Source organism: Triturus cristatus, chromosome 8, assembly GCF_964204655.1.
Source record: "Triturus cristatus chromosome 8, aTriCri1.1, whole genome shotgun sequence".
Taxonomy (NCBI): Eukaryota; Metazoa; Chordata; class Amphibia; order Caudata; family Salamandridae; genus Triturus; species Triturus cristatus.
Window position 1 is genome coordinate 1,430,910,606 of NC_140591.1, and position 14,426 is coordinate 1,430,925,031.

At 40.9% G+C, this 14,426-nt stretch overlaps 1 protein-coding gene across 4 annotated transcripts in view; it reads left to right on the forward strand.

Moving 5' to 3' along the window:
• Nucleotides 1-14,426, forward strand: part of DLG2 (discs large MAGUK scaffold protein 2) — a 4,361,751-nt gene that overhangs the window by 3,241,037 nt on the left and 1,106,288 nt on the right. For all 4 annotated transcript variants that reach the window (XM_085623221.1, XM_085623223.1, XM_085623224.1 and 1 more), the window contains one exon: nucleotides 9,444-9,546. In XM_085623221.1, coding sequence (XP_085479347.1) covers nucleotides 9,444-9,546 — 103 coding nt within the window. The remainder of the gene's footprint in view (nucleotides 1-9,443; nucleotides 9,547-14,426) is intronic.

Below are 14,426 nucleotides of genomic sequence, written 5' to 3' on the forward strand. Positions count from 1 at the left end.
GAACATTGGGCCTGAGAACGCAGAAGAGATCTAGGAAATGGTGGCCATGCACCTTTGCACCTTACCCTGCCTCGCACATTTTTCATTATAACATTTTTATTGTGTTGTTTTCCTGGCTTTAAATTTGTTGGTACTCCTTGAACTTAAGACACACTTCTCTAAGGAGTGCCTTATACATTTCAAATAGCTACCCTGGGTTGAGCAGAGACTAAGAACTATGTTTGGCCTAATCAGATTGGGTTTAAGGTGGAAGACTTTAACCCTTCACTAAATAATATCCCAGTCTGACAAAGACTATCATTATTTCATGGTCAATTTCCTTTTGGATCCAAGATGTACCCATTTCTTGGAAGTCCTCTTTTTTACTTTCACAAAACCTATTTGCTGTATGACCCAGAAGATGGGGATTAGCGCCTTCACCTTCCTGATCAAATGATTCTGTGGTAGCACTATTTAATAGGAATCTGTTGGGCAATGTGTTTGTGTGTGTTTCCTAGTACATATTTGTGTTTGCCTATTGAATATGACTATTGATTATGGAATCATTATCTGTCAATACAATATTCTTATTTTGTTGCTATAGTTTCACAATTGGAATGTATATGTTAGTTAATTTCATAAAGATACTGTGTATGCATCTTCAATTTTAATCTTGAAATAAGGGAGTCACAAGAGTAGCTACATCATGCACTATTCCAAGGACGGTTCCTCCTAAAACATGTCTTCATGTTTCTGGAAAGACCATATGCCTTGCATCAGTGCCACCAGAATTCACTGTGTATAATCTTTGGCTGTCTGCGACATAATCTGGGTGTAGGTCCATGCTTTGAGAACCCACTACCGATGGAATGTGGTCATGGACAGTGGGGAATATGCGCTGGATCTAGGCCCACTTACCACGCCCTCCATACACACTCTGTGCCGTCAAAAACCATCTTGGTACTGAGGGGGTTCCTATTTATTTTTCATGCTAATTTTAAATTGCTCCTCATTCTGAAGCCTGTAAATCCAATAGGGTACATTTCATGCTGTCCAGGTTCCATGGGCACCAACTTAAATATGCCTTATCATTCCAGACCCTCAGACCTGGGGCCCGAATATGAAATAAAATAATGTTCATGCCATTGTTCACACACTCAGTTCTACTTAGTTTACATGACACACTTCACCACATAGGAAAAATAATCTATTTGAAGATGCTGATGTGTCACTAATATCTGGAATGTGTGCAACTTCCCTTAAATACATCTGGGAAGTGCCAAGCTTCCTGAATGTAGTTCCTGGATGCTTCTGTGCCATAGCAACAGATTGTTCTTAGCCGATGGACCAGTGATCATGATCTAACTATAAAGTCACTTTAACCTTTGTTTTTTTTTCAGTGAGCTTCTGAGGTGGTTTTACATAATGAAACACCATAAAAGGGTGTCCTTTTAAGTAATTACAAAAGGAACTATTGATGGACAGAATGCAGAACAATGTCATACATTCACCCCAGTACAGAGATCTGGGTCTAAATCCATCGTTTTTTTGCTCACCATGCCATTCCAGTTTGGACCCAGCCATATGCAAATCAGTCTTGACCCTGTGCCCAATGGGAACAGTCCAGCACGAACTGCCAGGCCAGGTCCTCCCTGGACTGGAAACAAGCATCCTAGGACCGGTTTCAGGGTTTCAACCCTCTTCAGCCAGGATAGCTTGATTCCAGTGGCATGGAGAGCACAGGACTCACATCTGAGCATACCCGTCCCACTCGGGGTGACAATTACAAAAAGAACTATTGATGGACAGAATGCAGAACAATGTCATACATTCACCCCAGTACAGAGATCTGGGCCTAAATCCATCGTTTTTTTGCTCACCGTGCAATTCCAGGATAGCTTGATTCCAGTGGCATGGCTTTTAAGTAAGGCGGACCTACTGGCTTTGTCAAAAAGTTAACACACCAAAATATAAAAAGCAGCTGTATGGCAAATGTTTCAAGAATTCACCACAATAATTTACCAACAATCATTATCCAGCACACATGGCAGTTCATAATAATAACTGTTACAAATATTTTAAATAAAGTATTCTTATTGAAAATAAACATAAACATGTACATGAGTCCTTTTTTAACACTATATTGGCCACAAAAAGCATCCACTAGATCTACCACAAGGGTTCCCCAAACTCCAGCTGAAAGTGTACAGCTCCAGCCTAGAGTGCTTTAGAAAGTAATGCTAAGCGCTCCTGGTGTCATGCATTAAATGGCTCAGGAGACTTAAAGCTTGATTTTGACTTTTGCCAATGGGGTTTTACTCTGTCAAGGTGACCGAAACAAAACAAAAACAAAAAGAATTGGGATTTTGTTTTGGAAAATAAAAAAGGCAATGCATCCCAGCCATGAGAGTTTTCTCACATGGCGAGGGGGGTATTTTGCAGTTTTCACTGCCATTTAATGCCAGGTTTTAAGAACAGTGAAAACTGGCCATGTGTTCGCACACTCTAAATCGGGTAGGAGGACTCATGGCCAAAACTCTGATGACCCTTACTCTGCAGATGGAGTAGTCTCTACTGTCAATATATTGAAGGTCCACCTGACTCTAAATGAGGCAGATGGACCCTCAGTTTGGCAGAGGGGGTACTCCATCACCATTGCAAATGGAGTACCCTCTCCTTTAAACTTTGAATTAGGCCCTTACTGCCAGTTTTTTGTAAATGTTTGCAAGGGGGCTCCTTCACCCCCTGTAGCTACCCACAATATTAACAAAAATGCATAATGGTGCCTCTGCCTTTTCTGAGAGCACCACAAGTATCCCAAATTCTCTATAAGAAGTTGTCACAGGTCACTATAGGGTGCTACCTGTTGGGAGCAATGAGTATGAAATGAGCGGCTGCTCTGCTAATTTCATATTCTGCCCGGTTGTTAATTTTTTGTTGTTGTTTGCCTCTGCCCCACCTGGGGCACCCAACAAGTTTGCCAAGTGTTGCAGGGCAAGGGGGGAGGACCAGGACTCCTGCGGTCCTGCTGGCTCCCCTAGCTGGCATGAGCCGGCAAATCTTTATTTTTTTTGTGGGTGCCCTAGTCCCACCCAAGACACCCACCACATTTTCAACCATTGGTGGCTGCTGGGGGAGGCCGATTACCTCGGCTGCCCCGCCGGCTTGCCATCCAGCACCCATCATGAGTGCCGGTGGGAACTGGCTTAACTAGTTTGCTCCCACCCAGCAGGGAGCAGCTTTTCTTTCTGCTGCTGCCGGGCAGGAGCAGTCTAGTGTTCACATAGCGTCAGAGGGGATGTGGTCCCCAGGACACTATTCTATGTTGGACCAGGGGAGTTGAGTTCCCCAGTGTCATAACGTGTCACCAACCCAAATAATGTGCAGCAGACCCTGGGGGATTAGGACCTTGGGGCCCAAACGAGATTCGGGGAAGGAGGGTCCCACTCTGCCCTCACCCAAACAATGTGCAGCAGGCCCCAGGTAATGGGGGACTTAGGATCATAACATGGCTTGGGTAGGGGGAACCCACGTACCAGGCCCAAATAAATATACACTGGGCCCTGGGGAATTAAATGGTTAAGGGAGGGGATACACCCCCCTTCTATGACATATAATGTGGTGACCCCCCCGGGCAATGGCCATTCTGGGGGGGGCTAAAATTGAAAAGGACGCGGGCCCATGTTTTTTTTTAGTTGTAATTTTGACTGGAGTGGCGAAAAATGTATTTTAGCCCAGTAGGGGGAGGTCCTTCATGGATTTCCCACAAGGCATAAGGGATCTGGTTATCCCTACCCTGCCTCGCAAATATGGTTTTGTTTTTTTGTTCATGACAGTCCGAAGAGGCTGCCAAACATCTTTGTTGATGTAAGGCAGCCAACTAGATATGATTGTTTTATCTACCGGTCCCGCTGTACTATCACAGCCTGAAATATCTATACATTTTTAACCTTAATTTCTTAAAAAATACTGAACAGGGTTACACTAAGCCTTCTTCCAAATGTTGTGTAATTCTGTTCAGCCTTTTTTGCTGCAGCTCTGTTCAAAATTCCTGTGGGAAAATCAAATTTTGAAACCTCCATTTTCTGAGCTGCCCCCACTTGATAGATCATCTCAAAATTTTACAGGAAGGAGCTGAGGTGGATGTTCTGTTTTTTCGTGAAGATTCATCAAATGGTGCCAAATCTATTAGCAAAATAATCCATCAAGCAGGACCTGAGAAAAATGGGGGTCCTAAAATACTTTTTACCCCATGCATTTTCCAAAGGTATATATGAATGTATGAAGCAATTAGCATGTACTTTTATGGATGTTTTTAAATATATCCGAATAAATATCATTTGAATTGAATTGAATTTTCCAAAGGTAAAATTGAATAACAGAAATAAATGGCTGAACATAATCGCTCCACGTTTGACAGAAAGCTAGCTATGTATATAGAAAGTGTGCTTTTTGTGATTTAGTGTAATTCTGTTGAGCAGTTTTAGAGAAATTAAGGTTTCAAATGTATAGGTATATGAGTGAAATTCTTTTAATTGATAGGTCCTACGAGGCACTCGCAAGACCGGGCATTGTTATTGGCAGACGCAATGTGAAGAAAAGCGTTGCAACTGCCGTTTTAGGACTCAGGGTTTTCCTGTGTTCTGAAAATCAATAAAAACACATAAGGGGCCGGATAGGGGTACACTTACCTCTTAGCCCCTGGGGCCATGTTAGAGCTTAGGGACTCCCCAAGTTCTGAAAAACAAACAAAAAACACACATAAAGGGCCAGGGAATGGATTCCCTTACCTCTTAGCCCCTAAAAAAAATTATAATTAGGTTAGCTGGAGTCCTGCTGGATCCTCATGGTAGCCAGCACAACCCACCCCATGTAGTCTTGTGGCACTTCCATGGGACACTCGCATGACAAAGAAACACATTTAGAAAAAATAAAAATAAGACAATGTCAGAAACCAATAGCTCACCCCTACTGCCAACCCCCCACACCCTTGCTACACACAACCTTAAGCTATGTACAGCAAGGGGTTGGATGAAAACATATCATAATAACATATTAATTTATGTTAAAAAAAAAATTGAAATTTACTGACAAACTCAAAGATAAAAATTGAGTTGTATCTGAGAAAGGTAGTAAAAATTTTACTTACATTACAAGCACCTTAGAAATTCACTGATAAAGCACTATTGTTTAAAAACTAACCCTGGGCACTGAACTCCTATCTGCTGGCGGAGTTTGCGGAATTTTGCATACTCCGCGTTCCGCGGAGAACGCCAAGTTTATGCAGAAGCTCCGACTCCGCAGTGGAGCGCAGTTCAGCCCCGGACCCTCCTGCCTCCCACACCCCCGCAATAAATATTTTCTAAATGCAATCTACAATTAATGTAAAATAAAACTGCACTTACCTTATCGCGGCGTCCTGGGCTGTCCTCCTCCTCGCCGTAATCTCCTACGTTGGACATATGTCATGGTACGACTGCGGATGCGCAGGTTACGGCGAGGAGGAAGAGGGCAGCCCGGGACACTGCGATAAGGTAAGTGCAGTTTTATTTGACATTAATTGTAGATTGCATTTAGAAAATATTTATTGCGGGGGTGGGAGGCGCGGAGCTGAGCTCCACGGAGTTTTTGGCCAACTCCGCGGTGCTCCGCGTAGAGCAGCTCCACCTGCTATGCCCAGTCTTATTAAAAACATAAAAACAGGGAAATTTATCAGTTATATTCAACTTATGTAAGTACAACTTGCACCGCTACGATGCACTGCTGATGACCTCACATATTATATCACTGATGACATCTGAAGTCCATGGCCGTGCAAGTTACCATTTACCAATGTGCTGGGTAACCATAAACATCTGTGTTTTTTAGCGCCAAGATTTCCACGGCTGAATGTGCGCATTACAAATACAGATGTTATGTTTATGTTAAGGTATACTTTTGCAAATTACCTTTGACTGGTGAATTTCCCTGGTTGTAACCCACCCTGCCACCTTATGTGCCCATTCATCCAAATTTTCTGGACTTGAGGACTGCGTCCCCAAGTCCTGTAGTAGTGGCTGCAACATTTTCAGCCAACTTGCGGCCAGCCAATAGCATCATTTCTGTATGGAGTTCCATGTCAATCAGAGCTGATATTACTTAAAAAAAAAATGGACTTGTGACAGTACTGCAGTACCCTCCGGTCCAGATAGCGCTAACATTTTACCAGAGTTAAACCCCATCATGTCCACCACAAGCACCCTTTCAAAATCGAATTTCTTAAACGCTCCTGGCAGATTTACTCAAATTAAAAGTAAAATTCCCATTTTCTGACAGATTTGATGCAATTCATCCTGTACGGTGATGTCCATAGGGATCCCCCTGGCTAAAAAAATAAATGAAATCCCTGATGCCATAGTATGACGGGGGATCCAGCAAGGACCTCATTATGGCACCAGGGTACAACCGCAAGTCCCAGACACATTGCAAACGTACCCACCATGGTGTCACAGACAAGTTCAACCTTATTTTGTGGGTACCAGTCCCTGTAACTTAACACCAACACCAGCAAATGACGCTTGTATGGTAATGCAAAACTTTGGTAGAAAGGTTTATGAGTGGACCCCCTGCAGAGGTTATGTGTACCAGAGTTTTTAGCCATCCTCAGAGGTGGCATGATGTGCAAAACAGCAATGGACTGGGATGTGTCCCTGAGTAATTACCAGAGGCTGAGTTTAATTTAAGCATTCCATCCATTACTTTTTTGTTTAGTTTAGAGTGGAACAGGTATGCCCAGATGTGGGTCCCATGCACACTGTGCCACTGGAGCCAAGCTATACCCGACTGATGAGCCCTAATAAGGGTGTACCAATTCTTGGATTGCTAGTATTCCAGTCCAGGAAAGATCTGGCCTAGTAGTGCGGACTGGACTGTACCAATTGGAGCTGGGTCAAGCAGAATTTCTGTAAGTCTGGGTCCAAATTGAGGTAGCATGGTGTGCAAACCGAGTAATTTCTAGTGGCTGAGAATAATTGAAGCATTCGTTCCATCACTTTTTTTTACAGATCAGCTTTGCCCCTATTGGAACAAACCCATAGCAAAGTAAAACAGCAAGCCTTGCCACATGTAACCTAAAGAGAATATACCTTATCCCAGATTGTGGAACATCCACACTTATCTTGCAGTGCAATCTTTTCCTATGTGAATAGATGTAGAATAATGTAGAAGAACAAGTGCTTTAATATTCCTCAATACGGCATGTGTTTTTTTTGTTGTTGTAAAAAACAGTGTCAGCATCTTCTTTAATTAACAAATGAAATACATTCTTTCACCTAAAATGGATAATAAGGTCTTTGTTATTTAATGAAACTATAAATGGATGCTTACGAATGTCGGAATTGAGGGTTTTAAAGCAAATATATATGTACATATATATAAATATAAATATATATATATATATATATATATATATATATATATATATATATATATATATATATATATATATATATATATATATATATATATATATATATATTCTCCCTCAAAATGCCCATAACAAGACTGTGGAATCTGCTCTGAGGCCCACTTAGGGTGTGAAATGAGCACAAAAGAAACAAACACAGGACCTACCAAAGGTGGAAAATGCTTTGTCTTCGACTACATGTCCCATAATGCAAAGTGTGCACAACGCACATCCTACTAAAGGCGGAGTTTGCAGCTACGAAGCTTCCCTGTGACTGTTTGCTCACTGTGACCTCTGAGGAAGAAGCAAGTGCTTTGAAACGCATCAGGTACACAGTAAAATACTTTTGAGAGCAGTTTCGCATGGTCCTGTCCATTATTCATGCCGATGGTGACACCTGTGATGGGACAAACCGACTGGTGCAATTTGCCGTGAGTGCGCCCCTATATGCTTGGGCATTTTGAGGGAGAATATTTACACACGGTAGTCCTGCCGTGGGGGGCAGCAACATCCAGGAAGAAGGAGGCCGCTGTTTGGAACCTTCCAACTCGATATGCGGCACGGCACTTTGGGACATAACAAGACTGTGGAATCTGCTCTGAGGCCCACTTAGGGTGTGAAATGAGCACAAAAGAAACAAACACAGGACCTACTAAAGGTGGAAAATGCCTTGTCTTCGACTACATGTCCCATAATGCAAAGTGTGCACAACGCACATCCTACTAAAGGCGGAGTTTGCAGCTACGAAGCTTCCCTGTGACTGTTTGCTCACTGTGACCTCTGAGGAAGAAGCGAGTGCTTTGAAACGCGTCAGGTACACAGTAAAATACTTTTGAGAGCAGTTTCGCATGGTCCTGTCCATTATTCATGCCGATGGTGACACCTGTGATGGGAGAAACGACTGGTGCAATTTGCAGTGAGTGCGCCCCTATATGCTTGGGCATTTTGAGGGAGAATATATATATATATATATATATCTATATATATATATATATATTTTTTTTTTTTTAAAGAAGCAGTTATTTGTATTTCAGGAAGACCTCGGTACAACTACCCTCACAATTTTTTAACACAGAGAGAGTTGTAAGAAGCTTATAATGAACAGACACAGACATGGTCAAACAACATCATACATAGCCTACAAAAAAACGAAATTCAAGAAGACAAGTGCAGAAAGCTAATTTATATTTAAGGTTTGCACGCCTAATTTTGGCAAAACCCCCCACAACCCTATTCCAAAACAGAAAACGAGGTAGCAAAAAATGCCACCACCTCATCTGTCATAATTAGATTGATAACATGTAAATAACCACAAAGATACATTCAACAGTTAGGAAAATGACATAAAAAATCTAACAATATGCAAATCTATTAATCGCTTCAGAAACAAATACAGAATGTGTCCATGTAAATATAGGACGTTTATTTGTGTTCTAAACACATACAAAGTGTGCCTATCATGAAGCAGCGGCATTGCTCTATATCTCTTTTTGGCCATATTGACCCTATACGGCAAATAGAAAATGAGGACACACAAAACTTTGTAGCTCACCGAGAATGTACTTCCCAGCTAGGTCCAGTTTACAGCATAGGGTAATCATTCAGACAAGCATATGCTACAGGAAGGATCAACCAGGTAGCAACAGCTAGTGGTGGGTCAAAAATAATCAGGAATGTGTTTTTAAAACATATTTAAAACATTACAACGCTCTCTCATATGGTGATTAATGGGAATATCTTTTGAACTATTTTTTTTAATATGCTGTTTAATCTGTGTTGCTGGTTGCACTAGCCAAAATTATCACTGTTCTCTACCTGTACAAAATCTGTCACTCTCATCAATCAATATATTTTAACACAGTATCATCCCAGAACGTGGAGCACCTCTGAACGATCAGTGATCAAATCAATGCATTCTTTTGCACAGTTTCTCACCTCAAGCTTTTGTCAGTCTACTGATCTGTGTACTGCAGAATGCAGCCCATGGATTACCCGTCTTCTGTTTTTATCACTCCTACAGGTCAATGGGATCGATCTGCGTGGGGCTACTCACGAGCAGGCAGCAGCTGCACTCAAAGGCGCTGGGCAGACGGTGACAATGATAGCACAATATCATCCAGACGGTAAGCGAGCGCGGAAAATTGACCTGCAGGGTGGTGTGCTAAGGCTTCATTGGAAAGTATTGGGCCTTGACTTGTTGCATTCACAAAACAACTGTCAGCCATCTTGCTTCTTAAAAGATTCAGCCAACCTGAGGCATCTTTAGTAAAATACAGATGTGTTTTATAGAAATGCAGATTTTTCCCAGTAGATCTTTATTGTTTTACATTGAAGATATCGCGATTTCTATATACAACATTGTAGCCTATTTGCGAATGGCTTGTTCATACTTTACCAATAAAAACAAGAAATACTTAGGTTACATTTCCTTGCAATCTGGAGCTACTAAGGGACCTTTTTTTTAAAATCTAATACTCAACAAACAGTAAACAATAGGAAAATAGACATTCCACAACCTACTTCCTGTAAGAATCATGCTGGGTGCCACCTATTCCCATTACTGGCTAGTGATTTTCCTGAAGATAACAGGCAATTTAGAGTCACTTTTCTTTGTAAATAACCTTTTACAGCGCTGGCCATTATGTCTTGCAATTATGATAAAATCAAGGTCTCAGGGAGGAGATGGCTAGATATATCATTCACATGCTTAGAGTGTTAAATTTTCATCATTAAATCACTTGAATCGTTTTTGCGTCACTTTTCTCATAATTTTCGTTCTCGTGCCCTATCCATGGAACAATACCATAGGTTTACCTCTGCACATAAATGAGTGTTACCAACGACACCAAGGGACATATTTTCAAGACCGGCGATAAAATCATCGCCGTTTTAGCTGCAGAAAACTGCCGCTAAAACGGCGATAATGGGCTTGATAATATCCTCTATGGAATTCCAATTGAAGCCCATGTTAGATGTGAAGGACATCTAACCTGAGCTTCAATTGAAATTCCATAGAGCTTATTATCAAGCCCATTATCGCTGTTTTAGCGGCAGTTTTCTGCAGCTAAAACGGCGATGATTTTATCGCCGGTCTTGATAATATGCCCCCAAATCCTGAAGACCAGTTATGCTGGTGGAGATTAAAATAGTTCTGAAAGTGATCCTACATTCTTCATGAGTGGCTTGAAGAGAAAAGTATCATGTTAATAGTCCACAAGGAATTCTGGGTTGATCTGCCTACTATGAGTCACAATTTTATTTTATGTATCATCTATAAATTCTATAAAAAGAGAAGAATACCACTGTAGATTGTGTAGGTAGAACATTTACATGCCCTTTTGTATGTCAGCCCCAGGCCAAACTGCCACTACTGAAATAGCTTGTCACAATTATTATATCACAAAATTCAAACATTTTAACAAAAATGATGTGAAATTCAACACGTTACCCAAATGTACATGGTTGGTATCTTGAGTGAAAATATTAGGCAGAGGAATACCTTTTTTATAAAAAATAAAAGTCACTTGAGATGTCAACAGGAGATTGGTCTGAGGAGAAAATATCTTTCTGCACATTACATTCATTCATTTAATGATTTTTTACCCCTAAATTAGACGTTTTTCCAACTCTAGTCACTATTTCTATGTGACCCAGAGATCACATCTCAATATAGTATCCCAAATCTATCTGGGTGGGTAGAAGGGAGAAATGAGCTGCCATTGGACCACATCAAGAAGCAGGGATGTCTACCCACTCCTAGAGCGTTCGTCTCAAATATCAATGGATTGCACAGTTCGGCGGATTATGTTATATAATGCACATATAGAGAGATAGACAGAATGCAAGTGATAACTTGCTCTTTGTTGTTGATTCAGTATTAAATGCCAGAAAGAGAAATGCCCAGCTGGCCCTTTTTACAGCAATGGTAAAGCATTGTTCGAAAAGCAAAAACAAAAGTAGTCACGCACATTAGGGAGGCTCCAGCGTAGGTTGCACGTAATAGCATTTTGGGTGCAGAATGACAAGTTAGAAGTCATGATTGGCTAAGGATTTACACCACCACAAAGGGACGCAATGTTGCACAAAGCGACACATTGGTATTTATTTTGCAGTGCTGGAATGGGGCCCTTTTCTCAGCGTAAAAAGCGATTTGCTTTTCTTTGTGTCACTTTGCGTCACATGGGCATTACCGGGGCATTACTTTGATGAATCAGTGTAAACACTCACAGGATTCGATGACACGTCCAATCTAGTATGAAAGCCTGACTCAGCTTTGCATCAAAATGTACCACCTCCTTGAAGTAGGCGTTAAGAAGAAGAATTGTTTTCATTTGTCAGAAAAAAAGCATTGCATTGCACAGCACACATCCAATGCAGGGGTTCCTTCTGAGTTTGTATAGACGCAGAAAGTTGTACTAGAAGGATATGCTTTCAGTACAAATCCAGGGCTGACCAGCACGCTCTCACCTCTGCACCATGGTGGAGCTAACTAGGTTAATTATAGTGCCATCAAGGGAAAATAGAAACAAAAGACAATGCTACAGCGGTACTGTAGGCTTCATTTTGAGAAAGTATACCAACCACTGACACTTGTATATCCAAAACAAATTGGAAAAATGATTATTCATTAAAGATAGGAAACTATTACGCCAAATCTATTCAGAATTATGCATAATTATGTGGGAAGCTCGATTTAGCATTTAGCACTATTTTCTTTGTATAAAATGCACCCTTGCATCCAAAATGGGCCATAGGATGCATTTTGTGCTAAGAAAAAAGCACTAAATGCTACAGGACAAGAACAGCAGTAGACAGCAGCCACTTGCTCTCTTATAATTCGTTGTTCCTGCTGTAGGATTTTACCCCCAAATTACTCTTAATCTCTCAAGCTGGGATTAATCACACACTTTCAGCAATTTCACATCACAAGTGTGATGTGCAATTATTTAAATTACTCTGATTTCTCTGGCGTGATTAAAATTTCACCTAGGCCTGCATAAAACCCATCATCAAGGGATCCAATGTTGTTATTTCTGCAAGAGTTTACTAACCATAAAACAATTTACAAAAAAGACACAAAAAATTGAGATTAGTGCGTGCAGTGCAATTCTTCTATAGTGCAAAGGATATTTAACAATTCACAGTCCATTCAAAACCATGGGGTTTTGTGTGAATCAATGAATAGTAACCCTTAGCTCTATTGACGATGTTTTGACCATAGGAGCATGAAACAGTGCTTCTCATATAGACCAAATATGAATCTGTTAGGATATAAAAGAGAGTGGTTTATATTAGTTCAATGAGTGTTGTATACACATTTCTGTTTGTGGACTCTGAAGCTAAACTATAAATGTAGTGTTAGATGAACGTGATATGATAGAAAAATTATTTCATGGAATACAATTACTTAGAACCCATTTCCCCTAAACTGTTTCATGGAAATTTTCAGAATGAATGGCATTTCCCATTTCATAGAAACCAATTCATAGAATGTCATTTGGTTTATAAGTGGCTTTTGCATGCTTACTTTTAAAGGTGTAAATGCAATGGTTGCAGGTCTTACTTTCAGAAACAGTTTTGTTGGAAGTATGTATGTCAGTGCTTTATTTCAGGGGACTTCATTTCAGATTTATATCTTTTACATTGTCAAACAATTGCTTCAGATGATTTTAATTCGCTGACCCCCACCACCATCGATTCTGACCCATCAGAACCATTAAACGCCATCCGTCCTTGCCCACTACCCCCCTCACCATGCCTAAACTACACCTATTCCTGAACCGTAAAAGCCCTTTCTACCCCAAAAACCCACCCATTTCAGAATACTAAAAACCCTCACCACACCTAAACTACACCCATCCCTGAACCAGAAAAGCCCTTTCTAGACCTACCCCCCACCCATCGCTGAACCCTGCAACCCATCACTTCCTCCACTCATTTCTGGATCCTACAAACCACTTTCTACCCCTAGACCCCACCGATCACAGAATCTTTAAAAAATCCTCACTTCCCTTACACACTACCCATCCATGAACCCTAAAAACCCCTCAACATGCCTAAACTCTACCCATACCTGAGCGTTCAAAACCTATTTCAACATCTAAACTCCGCCCATCTCTGAATCCTTAAAAACCCCTCACAACCCTAAATTCCACCCAATCATGAAAACGTGTTGCCACCCCTAACCTCTACCCATCACTGAACCAGCCCTAAACTCCTCCTATATTTGAACCCTAAACACCCCTCAACATCCCTACATTGCACCCATCCCTGGACCCTAAAACTTATCACCACCCCTAAACTTCCACTAATCTGTAAGCCCTAAAAACCTCTCACCACCCCTAAATTCCACCCATTCATGATACCTAAATAAACCCTCACTACCCCTAAACTCCACCCATCACTGAAGTCTAAAAACATCTTTCTATGCATGATTTCAACACATTCATGGCCTTTAAAATCACTCATCACACTTAAAAATTACCCATTCCTGAACACAAAAACACCTCATTAGTCCTAATCACCCTCCCAAGTTTAGCGCGATTTTGAATTTTTCCTTTAAGTTATCCTTCCTTTAAAATGATCCCTTAATTTTTACATTTATTTGTTTTCCATAATTTGGGGGCATATTAACAAGCCAGGCGATAAAATTATCGCCGCTTTAGCGGCAGAAAACTGCCGCTAAAACGGCGATAATGGGCTTGATAATATGCTCTATGGAATTCCAATTGAAGCCCATGTTAGATGTCCATCACATTTAACATGGGCTTCAATTGGAATTCCATAGAGCATATTATCAAGCCCATTATTGCCGTTTTAGCGGCAGTTTTCTGCCGCTAAAACGGCGATAATTTTATCGCCTGGCTTGATAATATGCCCCATAGTTTCCTCCAATGTGGTTTCTCAGTTTTAGTTTTTCCATTAATTCGCATGCATCATATACCGTCACCATAATTCATAGATGTCTATGTTAAGCTAAAAATGTAAATAAACACATATATTG